General features: G+C 46.8%; 1 protein-coding gene across 1 annotated transcript in view; it reads right to left on the bottom strand.

Annotated features, from left to right (window-relative positions):
- KL (klotho) overlaps positions 1-15,131 on the bottom strand; it is a 47,730-nt gene extending 32,599 nt beyond the window's left edge. Inside the window, exon 1 of the mRNA XM_049646789.1 lies at positions 14,248-15,131. Within this exon, the coding sequence (XP_049502746.1) occupies positions 14,248-15,060 (813 nt within the window). The 5' untranslated portion in view covers positions 15,061-15,131. The remainder of the gene's footprint in view (positions 1-14,247) is intronic.
- Between the last annotated feature and the right edge of the window lie 1,032 nt (positions 15,132-16,163).

Raw genomic sequence — 16,163 nt, 5'->3', positions numbered from 1 at the left:
GGTAATTAAGACTGTTTTCTTTCTTATTTTTGTTTTCCTTAAAGTTACTAATTGCATTGCTTTTTCATTTCCTTGGTTTTCTTTGTGCTTGTGTCTAATTCTTCCCACACTTTCCAACAGCCTGTCAGCATAAATTTCTACAAGTTCACATCAGCCTCCAATATTTTGCTTGGAGACACACTTCTAGAATCTTCTCCCCTTCTGGACTGGTTGCTCTTAGTTCTGCTGCACAGTTGACTTCCTGGGTCTACAATTCACCGTCACGTTCCTGGATTAGATTTACTGTTCTGTCTTCTTCCTTCTTCCTTCTTGTCTCCATCATGCTCCTGATGGAGGGTGCATGGAAGATTTAGCTTTTGAGACTTTGAATAGTTTGAAATCTCATTATTTTACCTTCATAAATGATTTATAGTTTAAATAAATATCAAAATCTGGTTGGAAATATATATTAGAAAAATTCTGGTTAGAAATTCCCCTCTTGGGAGTGGCATTCCTCACTGGTGTTTGGAGTGTTTGTAGTAGCCATGAAAATGCACTGCTCAGTTTCCTGTTCTGAGAAGCATAACTGACCCATAGCACCAGTTGCTACCCCTTTGGACCCACTGCTTCATTGGCCCTGAGGTCATGCTTCTCACAGGCTACTCCCTTATGACTGAACATAGCAGGGGTACTAATATAGACCCATTCCTGCAGGATGGGGACCCCTCTAATAGGCAATGTTGACTGGCCTGGCTGTATCTTTCTTAGATCTGTATTGCCATCTGAGACTCTTCCCACCTAAACCTACTTCTTGCCCACTCTCTTTCACAGATGTCCGACAAGTCATGGTCTAAAGGCTCTGCCTTCTGTGCTCCTTCCTCTTTATCCTTCACAGTTGTTTCCTTCAATAAATGTTTTACATATCTAATCCTGTTCTGACATTTGCATCTCAGAAGACCTAAACAAACACAAGTCAGGTTTCACTTCCTAGAAGGGAAAGAAAATGCCATTCTGGGTAATATTAAGGGGGCAGATAGTTTCCTGGCACAAGACGGTGTTCCAATTGCCAAATATTTCACCAGTGGAACCTGGGGAAATGTCATGGTGAAGGGGAATGCATCGTAGGTGCAATGATCCAGGCATTCCAATGCCCACAAGGAGGGGCGAACTGACTGGTTCCTATCATACTGTACTGAGTCTCCGCAGAGAGATCACGAGGAACAAAGGGCCTTTAAGAAGCAAAGACTCAAGATGAGAGCCAGAGGGTTTCACTAGTAGCTTATCTCCTGAAGTGGAAGTATACACACAGCTTAGCCTCAGTCCTAGGACCTGGTAGAGATGCAGAGCTGCAGAGATGTTTAAATGCTCGGTTAAGGTGGGTCTGTCATGCCAAGGTCAGAGCCCTGGTTGGGAAAACCTAGGACTCTGGAACATGGGCCATAGTTGCTGGGATCTTCAGAACCCTTGGAACCCTGGGGGATTACAGAGGTGGCCGGCCCTTGCCTAATTAGAGATAGCACTTCCCTATGCTGAAGAGGCCTCACCCTTAAAAGACAGCAGGTGCCTCCCTCAGAAGTTGACAGGCCACTAAGTAGGGTTAAATCCCAGGTTTAAAACCTGGAGGCAGCTGGGCCTACAGAGGAGGCAAGACATTATATGCCAAAGTAGCTTCAAGATTTAGAATGTAGTGGGGCACCTAGCTGGCTCAGTCGGTTAAGCGTACGACTTCAGCTCAGGTCATGATCTCACGGTTCAGGAGTTCAAGCCCCGCGTCAGGGCTCCGTGCTGACAGAGCAGAGCCTGCTTGGGGTTCTCTCTCTCCGCCCCCCTCTCTGCCCACTCCTCCACTTGTGCTTTCTCTGTCAAATAAATAAACTTAAAAAAAAAAAAAGATTTAGAATGTAGTGGCAAGAACCCAAGGAATACTACCGGGATTGAATTTGGAGGGCCCTGGATTCCAGAACTGGAATGTAAGACAAGACAAGACAGAATTTGTTGACTAGGGAGCACTCTCTCCAGAAATGTGTGTTAATGCTCTGGCCAGGGCAAACTTGCTGCTCGAATGGCTCTGAGAAGCCTAGAAAAAGTGATGGCCAATGCTGAGTGGGCAGAAATGCTTGAGTTTCCCTGACAGCTGAGAAAGGAAGGAATACAAGAAGCTGAGAGACGTAGGCGTACTGGAATGAGGATATTATGTAAGGCCAAACAACCCACTAGAGTTTGGCGTTTCATTTGAGCGCCAGAGGGAGAGACACCATGCACCAAGTCTATTGGGAATATGCCAGTGAGGGCGCACAAGCATCACTGGTGTGGTGGCAGTTCTCTGCAGGTCAAGGCTGATGGTTGGAGAGGCCATCACAGAGCTGGGCTTGTTATCATCCATGGAGGCCATGACACCCTGAAGTAACAGAGACCAGGCAGTGAGTGGTGCTTAAAGCCAGAAGCCAGGAGGCCACAACTGCCATAACATGGTATTGGCATGGCTGGGCAGACTGCCACACTTCACATGGAGCTGTGAAGATGTTTAATAGAACGTGGCAAAATAAAAAGCCATGATCCCTTGCTCATGGACCCATTGGCCCTGCTGTACCACAGCAGCTTTGTTCTATAATGACTCCCCAAGTACCTCATGTTCAGTATGGGAATTCACACCTTCCAGTTCTAGGAAATATCTTGGAATTACTTCATCATTTGCCTTCTCTATCAGTTATCTATTGCTATCAAACAAACCACCCCGGTCAGGGGATTGAAATAACAAGGATTTATGATTTCTCTGGTCTCTGTGGGTTAACTGGGCTTACCTGGACAGTTCTTGTGCTCCATGTGATGTAGCAGAGGTCACGCATATAGCTGCACTCAGCTGGGATCTCACCGGTGGCGAGAACATCCAGGGTGATCTTTGATCTTCCAAAGTCTGTCTTTACCTTTCAGTAAACCAGCCCACGTGCTGACACCGGTTCTCATGACAGAGCAATCCAGAAAGACTCTAATGTGAATGCACTTTAATTAAACTTTTGGTTGCTTCACATTCACTATGTTCCATGGAACAAAAGACATCTGCTGTCAAGCCCACAGTCCGGGAAGGGGGAGGCACAGATCATGGATACTGGCCAGCATGGTTCATTGAGGGCCACAGCCTAACACCCTACTGCACCCCTGCTTTCTCCTTCTGGAACTCTCATTATTTGAATGTTACACTTTTATCTCCCACCTCTTTGACTTTTTTTCCATTCATCTCTCTGTCTTCTTGCTACATTATTAGGTTTCATGCCTCACCTTTATGTTCCAACTTTTCTATTAAATTTTTCATTTCTGTTATAATGTATTTCATTTCCAAGTGTTCCCCCCCCCGCCATCTTGTTATATTATCCTTTTCTTATATCCTGTATTCAGTATCTTCTCTTATCTCAGACTCCCATTGGGGGTTTTAACATTTGTTTTTCTTTATTGAGCTATAACCGACATATAACATTATGTTAGTTTCAGGTATACAACACAGTGACTTAATATGTGTGTATACTATAAGTGATCACCACAATAAGTCTCATTAACATCCGTCACCACACAGAGTTGCAATTCTTTTTCTTCAGTTAAGAACTTTTAAGATCTGTTCTCTTAACAATTTTCAAATATACAATACAATGTTATGAGCTATAGTCACCATGCTGTATATTACATTCCATGACTTATTTGATAACTGGAAGTTTGTATGTTTTGACTGAGGGTTTGGTAGGGGGGTTTGAGCATTTTCTCCCTGCATATTCTTGGTTTCTCCAAGTTTCCTTCAAAATTAGTTGATCGTTCTGTTGTTGTTTCTTTATTTGTGTGGGTCTCAATCTTTCATGTTAGAGGCTTTCCTCAGATGTCTGTTGATCTTTGACTGTCTATTCATATTTAAGAAGGACAAACAAAAAACCTGACTGGAAGGTCTGAGCTACAGTGTAGGTGGGGTTTGCTGACTTTGAGTTTCACTGTAGAGGGATCTGTCTCATTTAATTGTTGTGGAAAACATTAGGATCAGTATCTGAGGTCTTTCCACATGAACTCATCAGATTCCCTGGAGAAGAGTCTTCCAGTCTCTACCTGGAGAGTAGGCCACACTGTCAGCCTTCTGAGACCCTGGTAGGGAAGACGGAGGGCGGGGTGGGGGGGAGGCTGGGGGTGTCTCAGCTGTCAGCTGCATATGTTCACTTACTCCTTATTTTCAGTATAGGACTCATGCCCTCAAATGTGCCTGATGTCCCTAAGCCCAGACACTTCCCATTTTTTACTCTCTAGAAAATTAACCTCTAGTTTTCTCCTGAGTGGAGAAGGGGCAGATGCCCAGCAGTGAGGAGAAGGGGGTGATCTAAGAATCTAGTTCTTTCTTAAATAACTTTCAGCCGGTTCTCCTTATGTGAGCACTTAACTCCCTTCTCCTCCAGATCCAGAATATTTGGTCTTGCTACTCTCGGAGCCTCTTGGAGATTCTGCAATCCTAGGATTTGTTCTTGGCCTCTCCTACTGCCGACAGTCTACCTTCTTAGGCCTGCTCAGTCAATAACACTCGTACATCTGCTTTTCAGCTTCCAAAGCTTTGCTGCTGCTCTGCTGTCTCCACTGTGTGGGTCTTTGTCTCCACCCCCTTCCCTCCTTCTCTCCTGCCCTCACTCCTCCCCCACCTTCATTCTTTAGCAGTTTCCTTACTACAGTTTCATGGGGTTTCAAGGAAGAGAAAAAAATTTTAGTGGGTAAATTCAATCTGCCATCTTTTTCCAGAAATACTACTTACTATTTCTCTATCACAAAAGTAATACATGTTGCTTATAGAAAAATTAGAAAATCCAGATAACCAGAAAGAAAAAAAAATCATCTGGGGGTGCCTGGGTGGCTCAGGTGGTTAAGCATCCGACTTGGGCTCATGATCTCTCATTTCGTGGGTTCATGGGTTCGAACCCCACGTGGGGCTCTGTGCTGACAGCTGGAGCCTGCCTCAGATTCTGTGTCTCCCTCTCTCTCTGCCCCTCCCCGCTCACGCTCTATCTCTCTCAAAAATACAAATTTTTAAAAGTCTTCTGTAATCCCACCATCCAGAAATAACCCACTGTTAACTTTTTTCCTTTCCCCGTTCTTGGAGGGGGTGTATTCTCTCATTCCTGCAACAAACATCTGCATGCTCCCTTGCATGCCTCCCTTGTGAGGCTCCAGGTATAAAACAGCAAGATAAACATGGTCCTTGGCACCTCAAAGCTGAGGTCTGTCGAGGGAAGACAAGCAAACAAATCACTTCAGTAAAATGGGTCAAGTGTGGTTAGAGAAGTAATACAGGATTTTATGGAAGCACCAAGCAGGAATGCCAAATCTAGTTTTGGTTACGTCAGGAAGGGGCTAGAGAGAGCCCCGCACAGCCCAAGAACTGTAAAGTGCTCACTACGTAGTCACATGTCGTTATCAGCAGAGCTATGTAAGAAGCATAATACAACTGGCATTTTTCTCTTAACAACATACCATGTGCAACTTTTTAATCACCATATATCAACTTTTTAATACCCAAATACTATTCCACTGTATGCACGTCCCGCTATTCCTTTAACTGAATCATCCATCGGTGGTAACTGCCTTTGTTGCACAGTGAAGATGAGATTTACTAAGATTAAAAGGTCAAAAATAAACAACAAAAGATTTCAGGAGAGGTCTGGCTTAACGGCAACTTACACAGGGAAACATTAAAAAGCCCGAGAGGCTTTAACTGACTACAAACTAAGCCAGCCCACGGGGAAGTGACAGCCAAAACGGTTAATGCAGTCTTGGACGGCATTATCCTCAGTCAGCTTCCAGGAAAAGAAATGCGCCCTAAACATCTGGGGCAGCTACAATTGGTTCTGTACCTCAAATTCTAAGAGAGGACTTGAAAAATTCTAGGTTTGCTTTTCCAGCTTCTTTCCCTCCTTTCCCCCCAATGCTTCAGCCCTTCCAACGACTGATCCTGTGGGGCGAATTGCCACCTACCCCAACCGCATGCCGCTCTCCCGGACCATCACAAGCCCTTCTTATGCTGGGTGCCTGCACACCAGCCCCAGCAATAGGAGCCCACAGCTATTTTTGTAAACGAACCGTGCCCATTCATTTACACGTTGCTTATGGCCACCCTCTAACTGCACGGACACAAGCGAGTGCTTGTGACAGACACTGCATGACCCACAAAGCCTAAAACCTGGCCCTCTGCAGAAGTGCTTGCCAGCCCCTGATCTCACCAGCATAGTTCTCCCCGACTACCCCCAAAACTCTTACCCATCCCTCCTTTCTTGGCACCCGCGCTGTCCCTGGTACTTACTTCTATGAAGGCACTTACACATTTCAATGTAATTATTTAACAACCATATCTCCCCTACTAATCTGTAAGGGACATGAGGGCAGGGGTCTTACCTTATCCTTCTTTTTGTGGAAATGTGACAGCCTTTCCCTTAAACCCTTAAACCGCCATCACTCCCCCCAGCCACAGCCTCTCGTATATCTGGAGCAGACCTGCAGACTCAGAGAGAAATTTTTGTCCTTTGTGGGTCCAGGGAGGCTGTGACATGTCACCCTGACCAGGAAGGGTGGAAAGGGCCAAACAATTGGTTCAGGGTAAACACAGCCCATGTTAGGTAAACAAGAGGAAGCTGAATCTCTCACGCAGCCCAAAGAGTGTACTTCGAAAATATCTGTGCTGACTTCCATTTGGCTTCAGATCACTTCAGGGAAGATGTACCTGATCCCAGAACGTAAGAGCCTGCCACCCTTCCTTCCCCCTGCCTCTGCCAAGCCCCAGCAGAAAGGCCTGACATTGAGTAAAGAGAGGCCAGCACCAGGAGAGAAGTAATGTCACTGATAGGGGAAGGGGCTGGAGGGAAAAGACCAAATGATGAGGAATCCAGAGAGAAGGGGGTGTCAGACAGGAAGGAGGAGGAGCACCCCCCCCCAAAGATTTGCAGGCGCCTGGAGATGACATATATTCCCTACCACCCCTCACCCCCCTGTGGCTTTGGAGCCATCCCCTGGTCCCTCACAAAAAGAACGTGTAAATACAGCCAGAGGTCCCTATTCTCGGCAGGATCCGGAGTCTGGAAACCTCTGGCCCCTTACATCTACACCCATCTCCAGCCCCTTGTTGAGGATGGTGGGACACACGCAGGTCTGACAACCAACCCTGGAGGGCTCTGCTCCTTGAAGACCATGCCTTTCTTCCCACCCTTGGAGAAACAGGAGGGTCAACTTTTCCACCTCCCACTCGACCTTATCCTCAAGTGTGAGAAGATACAGAGGCCTCTCTAGGGTCATATTTGCATTCTCAGAATTCAACAACATGCCTGCGTGCCACATGGCAGGCTCCCAAGAAGGGGGCCTTGGCTAAATGTCCGGCTTCCTCTAATTCTCCTTGAGGCAGACTTCAGCATGAAGAGAAAATACTTAGGAAGAACAAAGTGGCCTTATCAGATATTTGAAAGGCTGTCTCATCAAAAAGCAGTTCATTTTATTCTTTGAGATTTGGAAAGGCCAAGAGCCAACCAGGAGTAAGTCCTGTACTGAAGTCCTAAAATGAAGAGACAGGCTTCCCACTCAATATAAAAGATGAGAATGAGTGGATTACTTGGGAGGAACTGAGTTCCTCTTCCTGCAAATAGTCGAGCAGAAGCTAGAGGACCCCAGGAGAGTCACTGTGAGTGGTTTGTCCTGAGAAGAAATGTGACCTGGGATTTCCCCAGCCCCTTGTATTTCTTTCCTTTTTTCTAATTTTTTTAATGTTTATTTATGTTTGAGAGAGAGAGAGAGAGAGAGCGCACAAGCAGGGGAGGGGCAGAGAGAGAGGAGACACAGAATCCAAAGCAGGCTTGAGGCTCCCAGCTGTCAACCCAGAGCCCGACGCAGGGCTCAAACTTGAGAATGGCGAGATCATGACCTGAGCCAAAGCCACCCGGGCGCCCCTATATTTCTAACCTTCTAACCATCAAATAAAGATGCACTACAGGCATGGAAATAGTATTTGCTTAACCACTGTATTTCACTTAATGTACATCACAACTTTTAGTTTATTTTGAGTATTTCATCAAACCACAAAGATAATGGTTCATGGATGATGTTCTGACATCTATACTTTAAACAATAATGTTATCAATAAAAAATCTACTCAGACTGAGACCACAAAATTTCACGAAATAGCTATCTTTAGTTTGGTCAACATATCAAATTATAGCAGTTGTAAACTTGAGTATATTTCTTTCAAATACCAAACTGGGTCCAAACAAAGGTAGTTGGTAATGTGTTTTGGGTAAAATAGATTATTCCAAAAATGATTTGAATAATCTTTGGTCAAACGCTATTGCAATAACTGTGAAAATTTTGTTCCATTGAGTGCTATAAGTTGCATGTGAAGAAGTTAAGTAGGGCAACAATTTCTAAAGTATTTGTCTAATTCCTCTCTCCTAAATAGCTCGTGGTTTTGCTTTTTTTATTATTGTGATTGACAATAAATTCATACCTCACCTCTGTAGAGTTCTTTCCATTTTTCAAAACATGTTGACATTTATGATTTTGTTTTCCTTCTCACAATATACCTGGGAGATAGGCGGTGTGGCAGAGACCCCTGGTTGCCTGAAAGATCTGGTTCCACCTGGTTTCAACACAACTAGAATTATCTGCTGAGCTCCTGGCTATGCAGCGGGACAATAAGTCCCAGGCTCCTTACACCACGTGACTGAATTCTGCCAACGCGATGTGAGTAGAAAGGACGTACAGCCTCCAGGTGGGGCACTTACACAGCCACATTCTTCCCCTTCCCCTCTTTCTTTGTCACTGGATGAAATGCGGGTATTATTTGCCCTGGAAATGCACAAAGGTCATACACCTATCTGGGCAGGAATTGTTTCCCTGTTCTTCCTCACGGTTTTAAACTCCTCCCCAGACACTGTGTGAGAAAACAGACTTTAAGTATTCAATTTAGAAGAGAGAAAAAAAGGACACACGTACTGAAATAAGCAGAGATGATTTTACATCTACATTTATTCCTTCATTAAAAATCCTATCGATCGTATTCTTCTGTGAGGTAAGCACTAAAAATTGAAAAATAAATATGATCTTACAGTCTGGGACCTCAAGGAGTCACAAATGAGTAAAACAATCCACTCTTCCTGTTGTTAGCACGTAACGGAAATATCAGCGTGGAGTCTTTGAAGGCTAAATAACAGTTTGTCCCAAGATGGAGCGGCAAAGAAGTAGAGTGATCCTTCAGATTGACTTTGTACCAAGTGGAGCATACAAAAGGTAGACGGTGCTTCTCTGTGTAAGTACGAGTGACAAGTGTAATTTAGGAGTTTCTGAGGAGGTGTGGACCCTGGAGGACTCACTAACACCGTGTATTTTTACTCATCCACTCTTTGTTTCTTGTCCTCCCATTAAGCATGTATTCTATTCTCCTCCTACACCTAAACTTTCCCTGGTGCCTTGAAAAGATGACATTCGTGGAAAGAAAGGCACATTTTGTACGAGTTAATTATAATAAAATTCTGGCTTAGAGCAACCATATTGTCTGAACACTTAATAGAACTCATAAGACTTCTATATGCCAAAGTCATGACTAACTACACAGCCAGGTACACAGTTGAACATTCATTCACTTTGTACTTAAGAAGTACATGTGGACATTATTTGAAGGTTGAGTAGTTTGTACTTTTCCTCTTTTTTATTAACACTATTAAACATTGCTACCATTTTGAAATTATTTGAAATTATAGTCCTTTTTCTATTCTTAAAATTCTTCTTGGACTTGACTGTAACCTTTAAAAAAAAAACACCGTGTTCAGTCAGCTATTCAAAGAAGAGTGAGTCAAGCTCTTTGGGAGATATTTTTAACTATTTATGATTAAACACACTAAGGAATTCAGCAGTATTCTATAAAATACTTTAACGTTCAACCCAGTTGATTATTCCATCTATGCAGCAAATATATTTCAGCGAGAGGAAAATTGGTAAAGTGCCTCCCAAAAGTACGTGGCATATATAATTTGAGCATGTATCTGCCAGATAAATTGGCTCCACTATTACTTGGGAAATGAAAACTCAACTAGATAACAAAGCTACTTCAACACACTACTAAAGCCAGCCAGCAGATTTCCTCCACCTCCAATTCTGGAAACTTCTTCATAATATTGCATAGGGACTATAGTTTTTAATTGTTTGGTAATCTTTACAATGGAATCATAAATCTGATGAACCTTAAATTTTTACTGAAAATGTCACGTTCTGCCCCATTATGCTTGCTGATCTTCTACACAGTTAGGATTTGGCACTCCTCGTCCCATTGGAGAGTGGCTAGAAAGACTGACAAAGAAAGAAAACCCTAGCAGCATCAGATTATAAAGGCAAAGTCAGGCTATTAAATGGCCAGGAGCACTCACTGAGCACCTACCAAGGACAAGATGGCACTTTAGGAGAGATCAAGTGAATATGACTTCCTTACTTAAGGAATTGCCCAGCCAGTGGGGCAGTGAAAGGAGGAAATGGTCACATGAAGGAGGCGTGTGGTAGAAGGCATCAGAAATGAGGCACAGTGGGGTTCCCGGGAAGGAAGATAACGGCATTTGGGTGTGGAACCAAAGGGAAGACCAGTTCAAATGTGAACTGGTTCTTCAAGGAAAGGTGGGATTTTAATAAATGAGGGACTTTGTCTTGCTCACACAGGACGATATCCTTGAGAATGTCCATCATGAAACACCACAGGGCGCAAGGGCATAAGCAAGGGCATCAGCTACGAGTCTATTCCAATTATCCAGGCAGAATCTGACAGGGACTTGGATCTGTAGCTCCAGATAGAAGGAGAAGTGGTTGGATTCTGGGTACGTTTTGAAGGTAGGTAGGGCAGTAGGATTTGTTGATAGATTGCAAGTAAGATGTGAGAGAAAGGGAAGAGTTAAGGCTTGGGGCCCGGCCAACTGAAAGTTCAGAGTTGCCATAATGGGTATGGGAAGCACAGGACCGTCTGGAGCTCAGAGCACAAGTTCTGGCTGGAGACTCCAAACTTGGAGTCATCAGGATCTAGAGCATTCAAAGAGTTCACCTGGAGTGAATCTAGAGAAAAGGTGCCATGATGGAGCCCTGGGCCCTCCAATATCTAGAGGCAAGGTGAGGAGGACACGGAAATCTCCAGTGAGCTGAGAGGGGAAGCAAAAGAGTCAAGTTGAGGAAGTGTGTCAAGAAAGAGAACAGTGTCTAGACAAATGCTGCAGACAGATCGGCTAAGATGTGAGCTTTGATGTTAACGCATAGCCTGCTCGATGCCAATCGTGTCTGTACCACCCATTAGCATCCCAAGTATTCTCGCCTAGTCCCACGTCCTAAGTGAAAGAAAGTGTCTTTTTCCACAGGTTCCCTGTACAAACATTTGCAAGACTCCCACATGGGAGGCCCACGCGTACCTTCAGCTCGGTCCTGGCCCTCTCAGAAACCCATGGGCAGAATAAAAACTCAGAGGCACTGCTGGGGCCAGAACCCCAACTACAGGCCTCAATGCTAGTTTTTCAGGGGACATCAGGAGCTGTGAAGGTATAGCGGTCTCTCTATAAGTCACAGAGAAAAGGTGTGTCCTCTTTCTGGGTTACACTCAGATGAGCAAAACAACCCGGGGTCCTAGAGCTCTCTGGGGAAAACCTTTTAGTTCCGTTTCTCCCAGTCTCTGACTCTGGCTCTCTTTTAAACACACACACACACACACACAATTTTTTCAAGGTTTATCTCAGTACCAGGAACCCAAAAGAATATGGAGACTTCCATTTTGAGCAGAACCCTCCATTATTCAACCTGCTGTTTGTTTGACCTGCCTCCTGTCCTCCAGGCCATCAGACAACGATTCTTGGATTCTTGAACTCGGGGTTAGCGCAGGGGTGAGGGTGGGCGGCTAGGAGAGAAGGTTGGTTCAAATCCCCAGTTTCCCCGGGGGGTGGGGGTCTCTTTAGTCTGCAAATTAGTGGAAGCACACAATGGGGCAGGGAAGGGGTGCTGGCCACTTTGCTCCTTCACCAGCATCAGATCCCCAAATGCAAAAGAATATGCTAGGGGCTTAGTGACCTTAACAGCAATATCTAAGCCCTCGCTGAAATGTTCTATTATCCATATATGCACAATATGTCTTACCTTTTCAAATAAGGTCCAAACTTCCCTACCTTCCTCTCCCTAACACAGCCACCAAGAAAGAACATTGAAAACACAATGAAAATATCTCATATGATAAAATTAAGCTATTGTTTTTGATAACGACAAGTTACCTCTTCATAGTATGTAAGAATGGCTACATTCCAAACCAAAGAAATTTGAAAGCAAAATTAATATTTTACAGCTACTAGCATTTTGTTTGCAGCCTCAGCAAAACCAAATGTCCACCTGCTAACTAATTTCTTATGAATACAAAGTCCACTGTGTTTCTGGGAAGGATGGTTAGTGTTTGTCAAGTTTTTTGTGTGTAAAGACACAAAAATATAACTGAAAAGTTAATCAGAGGGCCAAGAGTGGGAACAAGGATCAAAAAAAAAGCATGTTTACCATTTCAAATACCAGTCTACTAGAAAGCTCCTTCAGTCCCCAGTCCTGATTTTATACGTGAAAGGATCACGTAAGTCACTGCAATAAAAACTGATGACTTTTTGTATACATACAGAGTTTAATACATGCACTCTAAAAATAGAACTTGTATGATTTAAATCTAAAGCAGTGATTTTGCAGGAATGGTCGATCGGATCTTCCAACTGGTCTACAAATTTCTTGTTTGTTTCTGGTATGAACTAAAATTTGCTTCTGTTCTCTTCAAAAGAGGGACCATTTCTTCCCATACATTTTCCATCACCAACAATGAACAGGTGGTGTTTAAGGTATTTTGGTTCCTTAAAGAATTGACAGACTGATAAAGTTTCTTACTATTGCCCTAAAGTATCTTAACGAGAAGAATATGTATCAATCTGAAATCACAATTTTGTTGTCAAACAAATCCAACATTCTTCTGTGCCCCGTGGTAGCACACAGGAGCTGACATCCAATCTTATTTAGCCATTATTACAACATTACCAGGAGCTCAGAGTGCTTAGTCACCTCAACAACCCCAGTCCTGTTCTGCCTCAGTGGCTTCCATGAAAAGTGTGTAGAAGTGGTTTTCATCTTGAATTTGTTCAAAATCTATGGCTTAATTCTCAATTTAAAATAGGTCTTCCGTAAGCCCACTAGTCACCAAAATAGAGTACGAGAAGTCAGACATGTAAACACTTTTATTAAAATGTTTGCACATATACAGAAAAAAACCTCTTTCTCTCATGGTATAAAACTCTGTACAAAATGTGCCAACGACTGACATTATCATAAAGGAACCCTCAAATCAGTGGGACCTAATCTTGAGCACTGAGTGAAGAACTAGGAAGAAGAACTGAGAGACAACCCGATCATGGCATATCAAGAACTCCTGCTGTCAGGATGTACTAAGCCTTCTGCACAGGGGTGTCAAAATCAATTTCGTCAGGCTAGTGATCATCTCATCACCAAGGAGTCCTCTGAATCGGAGAAAGGATCTTGGGAATACTGTTGTTGTAGGGCACAATCTAGATCATCCTGTAGTTGCTTCTGTATTTTTACGGCTACAGCCCTGTTTAAGATTGTCCAAGGGGTCTTCACTGCCCTGATGATTAGTATGGTTGATGGGCGCAGTTCTGCCTGCCATAGAAAGAACTTCCAAAGACAGTTTAAGCTCAGTTCTCCAGGAGATGCCATTTTGAGACCTTTGCATCTGCTGCACTGTGAACATGGGTCTCTCTCTCTCTCTCTCTGTCTCTCTCTCTGTCTCACACACACACACACACACACACACACACCCCACAGATCTTACTGGAGTAACACTGAACCCATGACATCTCCACAAACTAGCAGAGACTAATGCCACCTGCACTTCTTCCTAACAAACCTGTTTCTTTCATCCACCCTCCTCACTCTCCCCTTAGCTACTATTGGGAAATCGTCCCCTCCTTACCTCTAGGGATTCCCATACACCCAGAGAAAGGAACTTTCCTTTTTCTCTCCCCGTTCCCAAATGTCTGGCTTCCCAGGAAAGCCCCAGCTGCTCAGCTCCCCCCCCCCCCACCAAGATGCCAACCCTAGGTGACTTCAGGAATGTGTTCAAATGGAACTTCCTCTAGGCTGAAGGCTCGGCCCCCCACTCGCCCCTGGCATCTCCAGAGGCCCTTTCCCCGCGTGGCCCTCTGCCCGGCCCCTCGAACTCACCAGGAGGAGGTTGTGCGCCACCAGGTACCCGAGCCGCGCGCTGCCCCGGACGCCAGGGGCCAGGCGCCCGGTGGCATAGCCGTGCCAGGCCACCACGTAGGGGTTGTCGATGGTGATCCAGTACTTGACCTGGCCGCCGAAGTGGCGGAAGCAGAGCTCGGCGTAATCCCTGAAGTGGTCGGCCAGGGCGCGGTTGGCCCAGCCGCCGTAGGCGTCCTGCAGGCGCTGGGGCAGGTCCCAGTGGTACAGGGTGACCACGGGCTGCACGCCCAGCTCCCGCAGCCGCTCCAGCAGGCGCCGGTAGTAGCGCAGCCCCTCGCGGTTGGGGGCGCCCGCGCTGCCATTGGGGAGCACCCGCGCCCACGAGATGGAGAAGCGGTAGTGGGTGACCCCGAGCTCGCGCAGCCCCTCCGTGTCGCGGAAGACGTTGTTGTAGCCGTCGCTGGCCACGTCCCCGGTAGCGGGCGGGGACGGCGACGGGGCGCCCGACGGCGGGCGGGCTACCGGGGGGGCGCCGGAGGGCGCCGGGGGGTGGTGGGTGAACGTGTCCCAGATGGACGCGCCCTTGCCGTGCTGCCGCCAGCCGCCCTCCGTCTGGTAGGCGGCGCTGCCCACGGCCCAGAGGAAGCCGTCGGGGAAGGTGTCGTGGAGGAGGCCGGCGGCCTCGGGGGCCGGAGGCTGCGCGAAGCGGGCCCAGGTCTGCGCCCCGTCGCCGGGCTCGGCGCGCAGGCGGCGGCCGCCTAGGCCCAGCAGCAGCAGCAGCAGCGAAAGCGGCAGAGGCCGCGGGCGGCGCGGCGGGGCGCGGGCGGGCATGCTTCGCGGGAGCCGGGCGCTGGGGCGCCGCACCGCGCCGCGCCCCTTTATGCCCGCGCCCCGCCGCGCCGCCCGCCCCTGCCGCCGCGCCCACCCCCGCTTCCCCGCCGGGCCCCGCTGGCAATAATTACCTGCGAGCCGGAGCCTCCCCGCTCCCGGGAATGGGGAGGGCGCGGGGCGCAGAGGGCGAGCGCGTGCCGCGGAGGGGGCGCGGCAGCGAGCGAGGTGCAGCGGGCGCCTCTCGGGGACGTCGGAGAAAAGGCACCTGTCCTTCGCTGCTCCCAGGAGCGCGGGGGGATGTTTGGCGACGCAAGCGGCCTCCCGGCCACCTTCTCTTTCCCCTGGGAGAAGCCACGGAGCGGGTGTTCGTCGAGGAGGGAAGGCGGCCCACCAACTTTCCCCGAGCTCAGCGCGGGCTCTTTGCCTGCCCTCCCGGAGCCCGGCGGTGGGGGAGCACCTGCTTTCTCGTGGCCTCCACTCGAAGGCCGAGAACAGCTTTAGGCCGACATTGTTAGAGCCGTTTGCCTGAAACCGATTGGGAGGGTAAGGTGGGGAAAGCCAGGTGGGAACTCGGAATGCCTTGAGACAGCGACTGGTGGCGGACTTTCTTAGAGTCTTTAGGGAGAGCAGGGATGTGCAGGGACGGAGGGTCGGTCCCCAGGGACCCGAGTAGAAAGCCTTCAAGGAAGACAAAGGAGACGCGTGGGTTGCATTGACACTTTGCTTTACTCTCCCTCATACGGTTATCTTGTAACCATTTCAAACCAGCACCGGTCGTTGAGTTAGACGTTGCAGAATTTCTTGCCCACGGCCCAAAGGAAGGGAAAGGTGGCGAGTTCCTGTCACGACAGTTTTGATTGTTCTTATTACACATTTTTGTTTTTTAAGAAAAAACGAAGTACCAAGGTTTCAACTTTGAGTAACTGTTATTTACCTATTTAAAAAAAAAATCCTTTTATGAATAATCACGGTTTAGCTTTCAGCTCTGACTTAGCAAGTCACTTATCTGTGTAAAGTTTTGCACGCAGCTCTGCTGGAGCCCAGGGTCCCAGGGTCCCACCAATGCCTCTTGAACGGAGAAGGGAAAGGGGAGGAGGGATTTA

Source organism: Panthera uncia (assembly GCF_023721935.1).
Source record: "Panthera uncia isolate 11264 chromosome A1 unlocalized genomic scaffold, Puncia_PCG_1.0 HiC_scaffold_16, whole genome shotgun sequence".
In the NCBI taxonomy this organism is placed as follows: domain Eukaryota; kingdom Metazoa; phylum Chordata; class Mammalia; order Carnivora; family Felidae; genus Panthera; species Panthera uncia.
Note: the sequence above shows the minus strand (reverse complement) of the source record. Positions and strands in the feature narration are given on the sequence as shown.